This window comes from Myotis davidii, unplaced genomic scaffold (assembly GCF_000327345.1).
Source record: "Myotis davidii unplaced genomic scaffold, ASM32734v1 scaffold217, whole genome shotgun sequence".
Taxonomy (NCBI): Eukaryota; Metazoa; Chordata; class Mammalia; order Chiroptera; family Vespertilionidae; genus Myotis; species Myotis davidii.
In genome coordinates this window covers 6,403,190-6,412,278 of record NW_006290034.1, presented here as the reverse complement: position 1 = coordinate 6,412,278, position 9,089 = coordinate 6,403,190, and the positions used below count along the sequence as shown (strand labels likewise).

The 9,089-nt window shown below is 51.2% G+C and overlaps 2 protein-coding genes and 1 long non-coding RNA gene across 7 annotated transcripts in view; 1 reads left to right on the top strand and 2 right to left on the bottom strand.

The window, feature by feature from the left end:
* Positions 1–16: 16 nt before the first annotated feature.
* Positions 17–3,403, top strand: TMIGD3 (transmembrane and immunoglobulin domain containing 3). Of its 2 annotated transcripts, XM_015563435.1 has the most exons (3): positions 17–302; positions 1,984–2,331; positions 2,583–2,671. In XM_015563435.1, exons 1-3 carry the CDS (start codon positions 125–127, stop codon positions 2,651–2,653), a joined length of 597 nt encoding a protein of 198 aa, XP_015418921.1. In that variant the 5' UTR covers positions 17–124; the 3' UTR covers positions 2,654–2,671. The 2 variants fall into 2 exon arrangements, with proteins under 2 accessions (XP_015418921.1, XP_015418920.1); XM_015563434.1 differs by having other exon boundaries at positions 1,984–3,403.
* LOC102774477 lies at positions 3,234–7,099 on the bottom strand. The gene is made up of 3 exons (XR_435631.2): positions 6,394–7,099; positions 5,615–5,675; positions 3,234–3,305 (listed from the first exon to the last, which is right to left on the bottom strand). It is a non-coding gene; the product is annotated as an uncharacterized LOC102774477 (long non-coding RNA).
* A 620-nt stretch (positions 7,100–7,719) lies between these two features.
* LOC102773724 (chromosome unknown open reading frame, human C1orf162) overlaps positions 7,720–9,089 on the bottom strand; it is a 16,832-nt gene continuing 15,462 nt past the window's right edge. For all 4 annotated transcript variants that reach the window (XM_015563432.1, XM_015563431.1, XM_015563430.1 and 1 more), the window contains 3 exons: positions 8,802–8,899; positions 8,469–8,518; positions 7,720–8,230 (listed from right to left, as the gene is read on the bottom strand). In XM_015563432.1, the coding sequence (XP_015418918.1) occupies positions 8,084–8,230; positions 8,469–8,518; positions 8,802–8,899 (295 nt within the window). In that variant the 3' untranslated portion in view covers positions 7,720–8,083. The remainder of the gene's footprint in view (positions 8,231–8,468; positions 8,519–8,801; positions 8,900–9,089) is intronic.

The window sequence follows — 9,089 nt, the reverse complement described above, 5'->3', positions numbered from 1 at the left end:
TGGGGCTCTGCCCGGAAGCCCAGAACTTTCTCAATTGCCCCACTTTATTCTATACATTCACGTCCATGAATGGCATTCCTTTGATGAGGTACCCTCATGCCATGCACAACCTGGACACCTGAACATGGCAGCAGTGCCTGGATTAGCCAGTCGTTCCTGCTCCCCTGGTTTCTCCAAACAGGATAAAACCACCTTGAACAATAGATACCTGTTTCTCTTAAACAGATCCAGGATCGCTGAGATCCCTCATTTCCGTCCAGCCATGGGGCTCTTCGTCCTGCTCTCCCTGACTGTCCTTTCAGGTAAGACAGGGGAAGAAATGTCACCAGCTTCCCCAACTTCCCAGGGACCTTCCAGTACCATCTCCTCTCCTACTTTCTAGCACCAACTGCCGAAGGAGTGGGATGGGGAAATAGGAGGTGAAAATAGAGCTTGTCCAAAATAGTTCTTGTTCTTCGCTCTGATTAGAGGGCTGTGTGTGTGTGTGTGTGGGGGGGGGGGGGAAACCGTGGGGGGGGGGGGGGGGGGGGTTGAAACCCTCGGCTAAAATGAGGGCCCTGCATTCTCTAAGTTCCCCTTCCCTTCCCCCGTCTCCCCTTCAGAAATGTTTGTGCAGACAGACGAGAGTGAGACTTTCCCCTTTCTGCCCATTCTTGACACCAAAGACGGGACTCGGAGGACGGGGCTGGCCCTGGCTCTGTCACTCCAGCCATGTGACCCTGGAGAGTTGCTGGGGTCTCTCTGGGTCAGCGCCCCTGCCTGTAAACTGAGCATCACATGATCTTCCTTGTGAGGTTGATATGAGAACGAACGAAATACCAAATGATACCCGTTGGTACCAAGGACATGAACCTGCTTTGCAGGGTGGTCCCGCTCACCGTGAGCCACACTGGAGGTGGCATTTGAAGGGAGCCCAGCACATACCTGGAGGCTGACATGGACGGGTTGCTGCCCCCACTTCTTCTCCTTGGTTGGACACTTCCCCAGCCACGGTCAAGCTGGACGTGGTGTGCACGACTTCCTCGTTATGCAATATTGAGGTCTTGTAGGGAGGAAATAAGAAGTTCTTGGTCTCTAAGAACAGCCCCATACAGTCAGCAGAAGCCCCCAAACCTTCTCATTTTTTTTGAGGGTCTGAGGTGGCCTGTGGGGGAGCATGGCTGGGGGCAGAGGATCTATGAACAGTAAGCCTCAGGCTCTTCAAGCCTCCCATCAAGCAATGTTGAGAGGCCTCCTCAGTTCTTGCAGATGGGGGTCCGTATTTTACCTGCCCAGAGGCCTGGGAGGAAGGCTTCTCCAGGGCTGCTGTGTTCATTTGCTAGGCCTGCTGTAACAGGCATCACAGACCAGCGGCTTTGACAAGAGATTTATTTCCATGTAATCATGGAGGCTAGAAGCGCAAAGTCAAGGTGTTGGCAGGCTTGGCTTCTCCTGAGGCCTCTCTCCTTGGTTTGCAGAGGGCCGCCTTCTTGCTGTGTCCTCACATGGTCATTCCCTCTGCCACGTGTCCTAATCTCCTTTTTTAAGGACAACAGTTATGTTGGACTAGGGCCCATTCTAACAACCTCATTTCAATGTAATTGCCTACTTAAAGGTCCTATCTCCAAATACAGTCACATTCTGAGGGACGAGGGTAGTAGCACTTCAATGTATGAGTTTTAGGGATCACAACTCAGCCCGTAACAGTTGCCAATCCCAATCAGGCAAAAATCAGCCTCCAACGTTTTCATTAATTTTCCTCAAGGTGGGCAGGAGTTGCAACCCATTAAAAGAACACTGGTGTTTTCGTACAGGTGTGTGTAGTGTTTTTTACTTTTTATTGAACTTACTGGGGTGACATTAGTTAATAAAATTATGTCGGTTTCAGGGGTACAGCTCTGTAATACATCATCACTGTAGCGTGTGTCCACCACTCTGAGCCAAGTCCCCATCACTGCTGGTCCCCCCTTACCTCTCCTGCCTCCCTGTGTGTGTGTTTGACAGAAGCCATGGTCATGGACAAAAAGGTCAAGGAGAGCTTTGTGCTGGACACAGTGTCTGCTGTCTGCAGCTACGCCGCCCACTACAAGGACCATCTCAAGTACTGGTGCCGAGGCTACTACCGGGACTACTGCAACATCATCGCCTTCACACCGAACAGCACGGGCCGCGTGGCCCTGAGGGACACGGGGGAGCAGCTCATTGTCACTGTGTCCTGCCTGACCAAAGAGGACGCGGGCTGGTACTGGTGTGGCATCCAGCGGGACTTTGCCCGGGATGACATGGACTTCACCGAGCTGGTCGTGACTGACTACAGAGGAGCCCACACCAGTGACTTTTGGTCTGTGAAGGGTAAGGGGCATGCCAGGTGTCTACGTAGGGGTGCCCTACAGGGGTGGCTCAGCGAGCAGAGTGCAGTGTCTTGTTCCCTCGACCTCCCTCCTTGCAGGGTACCTTTCATGCCGCTGCGCGTGGTGCCTCGGCGTGACCTAGCCATCATTCGCGCTGTGGAGATTGAAGGGAAGCCAGAAAGAGATGTAGAGGCAAAGGGTGGGCCTGTGAATGGGCCTTGCTTGGCTCTTAGCAAATCCTTTCTGATGCAGATGCGTCAGGGAACATGAACAGGAGCTGCAGGGCTTCCCAACTGGTGTACAAGGCAGATCACTACAGGTGAGCAGACATGACCACTGACTCACACCCGCCACTTTCAGCTGCATATTGTTTCTCCACCTCAACGAGGTCTCTCCAATGGGACCATATGGTTCCTTCCAAAAGGATATAGTTTAGGGCTCTTGGTCACAGGATGCCCTGTCGCGGTTTTCATTTAAAAGGAGGAGAGAGCGGTGTCTGCTAAATGCAAGGGCAGGATGTGGGCACCCTCAGTCAGCGGGACTTCATCTCCTTCTCCCATTGGCTGCTCTTGTGTTTGCCTCCCCCTGTCCCGCCCTCTAGTCTTCATTTCGCCCTGGGAGAAGATAGATACCCATGTCTAGCCCCTGAGTTCTTGTCTCCCCTTCAGTGGCCTAGCTAGTCTGGGACTGGATTCTTCTTCTCCAAGGACCCAGGTTAGTTTCTTAGGAAGGGACTCAGCCCAGCGCAGACACCTACCCGCCCTGGGTGCAATCAAGTGGGGTCTGGAGGGAGGCGGCCACTCGGAAGGCATACGCTTGGCAGGAGCTGCTGGAACTGGCCGGGGCGGGAACAGGGCCGAGGGGACCGATCTCAGACAAGGGGATCCTGAGCAGAGAGTCGAAAGGTCGTCTCTTCCGAGGGACATGAAACTGTCTGTGGTTCCTTCCAGGATGTCCATTCTCATCACCTGCGTACTGATCACAGGGGTGGGGATCATTTCTCTAATGACTCACTTGTTCAAAAGGAGGAGGAGTCAAAGAAACAGAAGAAGTAAGCAGTGGCTGGTGAGGGGAGGGGGCATTGTAGGGGAAATAAAAGGGATCAAGAAGCAGCTTTCAAATGGGTAAATGTGACCTCCTCTTATTGCCTGGACCCCTGGAAGCCAATGCAGACAGCCAGGGGCTCAGGGAGGTTCTGCTTCCCGGTGACAAAGGCACCGTGAGATGTGACAGAGACAGCACTGTCCCCCTCCTCAGCGGAGGTGTGTGTGGGCCCGGGAGGAGGGAGGCCCTGAGACAACCACAGCACAGCTTTCAGGACTGGGGGCCACCCGCCTGTCCAGCACACAAGCTTTGGGAGGCAGCTTTACTCCTTGATTGAAACATTTTGTTCCCCCTGGAGGGACTAGAAGCCATGCCTCTTTTCAAAGGGGGCCCCCAGGTGAGGGGGCATAGAAAGGTCACCTTGAGAAGGGTCAGGAGTGGAAGGGGATGGGCCCACCAGCCTCAACCCTAGACCGGGTCATGAGAGGCGTGGCCTTGAAGCCTTCTGCCTTCGGGCGATTACAGGTAAAGGCCTAACTCGAAGCCAGAAAACCAGGCAAGCTGCTTCTGCGTTCGCCACACCTCTGGTAGGTTCCCTCCTTGGCTCTTCTGCCTGAGCTCTGTACCCCTCAACTACCCAATCTTTAGGGCTCCCCGTTCCTAACCAGAGAGCAGGAGCTCCATGCAGGGCAGGCTATGTGGACCTGTCCACCTTTCCTTTCCAAGTAATAACCAGCTGATTCAGCCCTGAACACAAACTGTGCTGTTCAGTCCCCAGGAAGCCCCCATGAGAGAGTTGGTAACTTTGGCTGAAGAAACACTCGGCCTGGGTAGGCAGTAGATCTCAACTCTGTTTTTCCTTTTGTTTCCAACAAAGTAAACTCTTTAAAGCGCCCCCTCGTGTGTCCAGACTTCAAAGGAACTGGCTCAAACTGGACAGACGTGACTGAAGATTTATTTAGCTCATAAGCAAAGTGATGCTCCAATAGAATCACCATGACAACCAGCCACATCTACAGCTAGGTGAGAACAGTGGCCACGCCTGCGCAAGGCTAGTCAGAGAACACCTCAAGATCTTGGTTCTCATGCACTGAGCCGGCTGGAAGCGAAGAGGAGGGGCAGAACCTGTCAGGGGCCCAGATCACTTGTATTTTATCTGTGAGCCAATAAATTTCTAACCAGTGTTGAATGAACTCCAAAGTATGAATGACTTCTCCTGGGGTGTCACGGGAAAAATATTTCTGGAAGTTTCTTTTAAAGTATAATATTCCAATTAACTCCTGAAGTAATATTACGTGCTGTCCTACCCAAAGAAAGGGAGAGATAGGCTAAATCCTTGGTTTTCAGATTCTTTTAGTGAAAGACTGTACGGGAAACTGCTCTTTGAAGACTGAATGGATGCTGGTTTTGGTCAGCGAGAAACCAAAATGCAAAAGCTTAGATGAGATATTCATTCAAATCAGGAACACAAGTCAAGGCAGAGGCATCAGCCACTGTAGGTGCAAGTGAGGTTATATGGTCATTAACACCCGAATTACCAAATTGGCTCCCACCTGCGTGTCTGTACCCACCTCTCTTAGCTCCCGCCTGCGTGTCTGCACCCTCTCTCCCCATGTCATGTCTCTCCTGCTATTTCAGGGAGTTCCCAGGGTCTCCCCATACTGCCTCTGCTGTCCTCATAAATACCCTGCTCTTCGGTCTCTTCCAATAGGGTGCGGGCCAGTCTCAGGGCTCAGGAGACTTAAGTGGCCCTTTGGCCTGAGCAGGGCTGGGACTGGGAGGTTGGCTCGATTCTGCACACACCCTGCACCTTCAGGTCCAGGCTCTCCAAAGTCCTCCATGAACACAGCTCCTTCATCATCATCCGAAAGAAACCCTCTCTCCATAGGGAGGGAACTCAAATCCAGTCAACAGCCTGAAGAAAAGGGGAGGGAGGGCGTGTGGCTGTCACCCCATTCCTGCATCTTCCCTGTTTCCATACAGCCAGTCCACCTTCCTTCCAGATTCTCAGATCCAACATCAAAGTACTGTCTTATCCCTCAGCCACAAACCAGCCCCGATTCCTCCCCGGTGGCCATGCGCCGAACTCACTAGAGGAGCCACTACAACCAGCAATCCAGTCTGGGCTCAGTGAGGACTACCTACGACAGCAGGCACAAGAGCAGACAACCACCTTCCACAAAAGACGAAGCCACTCTAGATGTCCTGGGAGAGTTACACTTACCTGTGCGGGGAACCACCTCCCTGAGCGCCCTACAGGCTTATCTGCTTCCATGATCTGGGCCTCGTTTCTTCCTTCACCTGCAAAGATTCCCAATCAACAATCAGTTATTCACTCACTCATCTCACTCTCCAGCAAGGCTAGTTGCACATCACTCTTCATGACAGGGAGACAAAAAAAAACAAGACTTTGAAAACAGAGCTCTGCTGTTAAAAATGGGAAGCTTCATGAAAACAGAGGGAAAACAATGAATCTGATATTTCACATACACGTGGCTAAGGAACTGGCTCTGAACTGAGAAGCTATGGCTTCTAGCTTTGGGGCGGGTAGAATTGTTTGATGTCCTCCTAGCGTTTGGGAACCTTTGAAAATGAATGAGGCCCAGGCGCCTGGCTCAGTGGTGGTGCGGCTCAGTGGCTGAGCGTCAACCCATGAGCCAGGAGGTCACGGTTCGATCCGGTCAGGGCACGTGCCCCGATTGTGGGTTTGATCCCAGCGTGCAGGAGGAAGCCATTCAATGATTCTCTCTTATTATTGATGTTTCTCTCTCTTCTCTCCTGCCCTCGTGGGGCTGCCTGCTCTGCTGTGCCCAGTCCTCTTCGCAAGCCTGCATCCCTAACGTTTCCTTCTCCTGGACCTGTCAGCTCCCTCGATCAAACCCCAATGCCATTGTATCCTCAAAAACCCACTCCTCGATCAAACCCCAATTCCACTGTCTTCTCAAAAGCTAGCTGTCAGGAGCAGCTGCTCTGTCTCAGAAAAATCACGCTCTCCTGCCCATGTGGCCTGCCCCCTTACCTGTCTGGTTTCTCTGCCCCTCTTCGTGCTGGGGCAGCGGGCAGTGCAGGCCAGATGCAGGAATCAGAAGTCAGAGCATCTGGTTTCCATTTTGCTCTGCCACACGTTGGCTAGATTATGTCAGCTCTATGAACTTTAATTTTCTTACATTGATTTTTAAAAACACTACTTGACATATTTTTAAAAGAGATTTGTGGAGGAGGCTCCCCACTCCCCCCTCCTGCTTCCTTCCCTGCGCACTGAGCCCCATTGGGGTGACACTCCACAGCGACGCCCCTGTGGAGGCACAGTGTGGGAAACTGGAGGCAGAACTGGGCGTTCCGACTCTGTGCTTCCTCTTTCTTTTTTAATCTTTGGGTGCAGCTTACAAAGAGCATGTGACCTGTTCTGAAGCACATGGGGCTAGCTGGCACCGGTTTGGGTGGGAGGGGACCTGCCTCAGTGCAGCTCTATCCCCACAGGGCTCATTGGTCTGAAGCCCCCTGTCTGCAGCTCCAGGACACGCTGTCCTTTCCTGTGTGGACTCTGTAATAAAGATGGTACTGTGTTCTCTGTCTGCCGAGTACTCCTCTCTCAGTTGGTTCAGAGTTCAGGTGGGGAAATGAGCGCTGGCTATCAGGCCCCTGAAGATGCTCAACAGGTAAAGGAAGAATGTTAAAAGTTACAAAAGGCCCTAGCTGGTTTTGCTCAGTGGATAGAGCGTCAGCCTGTGGATGGAAGGGTCCCGGGTTCAATTCCAGTTAAGGACACATGCCCAGGTTGTGACTCAATCCCCAGTGGGGGGCATGCAGGAGGCAGCCAATCAATGATCTCTCTCATCATTGATGTTTCTCTCTCTCTCTCTCTCTCCCCCCCTTCCTCTCTGAAAGCAATACAAATATATTTTTTAAAAGTTACAAAAGGCATTTAAGGGAAAGCCTATGTCCTTCCATGCCACCCCTCAGTCCCTCAGTTATCAGGGGTGATCACTAAGACAGTGTTTCCTTCTGGGGACAAACTAAATATCGGATATCCCCAAAAATGTATATACACACTTTGAATAATTATAAAGGCAGTGTTCATTAAAATATTTCATTTTCAAAACTGAGCTATCAGCTATTGAAGTGAGTATACATTTTTTGGGGATACCCTGAATATAGTATACAAACACAGGTGCGCGCGCGCACGCACACACACACACACACACACACACAGGTATTTTCCACATGAATCAAGAATATGCAGAATTGTGTTCAACTGCGTGCCTTTTCCTTTAACATCACTCGGAGATCTTTGGGCCCTGGTATCTGGAGGTGACAGGGACACATGACGAAGAAGGAGCCAACATCACAGAGGGTTTGCTTTTATTTGTAATTCTTGTTAGATTGCTAGGTTGGTTGACTCTTCCCAAGTTGATCAGTGACACTGAGAGAACACTCTTGGTGCACTGAGCTTGTAGCACACACTTTGGAAGAGGACGAAGGGGGGCAGTCGCGGTCCTCGGGGAATTCCATTTTATGAGTCCCAGTGGGAGATACAGGAATAAGACTGACCCTGGTCACAAAACTGATAGCCAAGGTTGCCAGATCACACCCAAACAACTCCATCTGCAGTTTCACCCAGATTGTGGTCCAAATTTTCTACAAAGGGAAAGCGATGTATGAAGATGCAGCTGACGTGAGAGGAACTGGATTCAAGCCTTATTGGAAACTCAGGATGAGTCTGCCAATTTAATCTGAGCATAGATAACGGAGTTCAAGTCTGCAGAATGGTTTGCATTCAAGTCGTCTCTCTTTTCTTTTGAGGTTTTGAGAGCCATGCTGGCAGAGGTAAGTGCCTCCTCCGGGTTGGATGACAACTACAGAGGAAGAAGGAGGAGGAATGAACGAGTTCAATTTGGAGGAATGTGTCTCTTCAGAAGCAACTTGAAAGCTTCAGTCAGAGAAGACCCCAAAAGACCAGAAGAACCCTTCAGAGAATCACTGCCCAGCATCCAGAAAGCAATACTACTGCTTAGTGGATAAGCCATAGAGCATAGAGGGAAATTCCAATGGCGGCAGGTCTCCAGTGTCATGGAGACTGCGCGGTTATCTTACCTTGGCAAGAGAATCTGAGTGAGGATCCAGAGCGTGGGGACTTGAGTGATCTGCCATAAATGCCAGGAAAAAAAGGGGACAAATCTCACCAATGGGGTCTGGAGGAATTAGAAGCCTCTCCCTTTGGTCTTGGGTGAGGGGTGGGCTGGGAGGGAGGTGGTGCAGGTGGGAAAGGTGGAGGGTCTGGAGGGCAGCTGAGAAGTGGAGGAATTCAAATCTGCAGAGAAGGTGGGCTGAGCAGGTTTTATCCCCTTCTTCCCATTAGCCATTCAAGGCTAACTATTCTCGACAGCAGAGAAGGAACTGCTGCCCCATCTCTCGGAGGCCACTCACATTTTCGGTAGCTCTTTATGATGCAGACGACAAGGGCCATCAGCAGCAATGTCAGGAGACTCCCAGCAAGAAAGGCCAAGGCCAGGTGAAGTTCTTTGCTGTTGTGGCAAAAAGAGGGAGCAGATGACCCTGTGGGCTTTTCGAAGGCCCTTCCTAAAGATCAGAGTGTGTGTAACCTTTTCCTTCTATGGTAAGCCTCTAAAATAGCTTTCACGCTTCCTACTGCTTTTCAACTTTTTGGTTTCGGGTTTCAGATCCATTTGAAAGCCTCAACGAAAGCTGTGAACT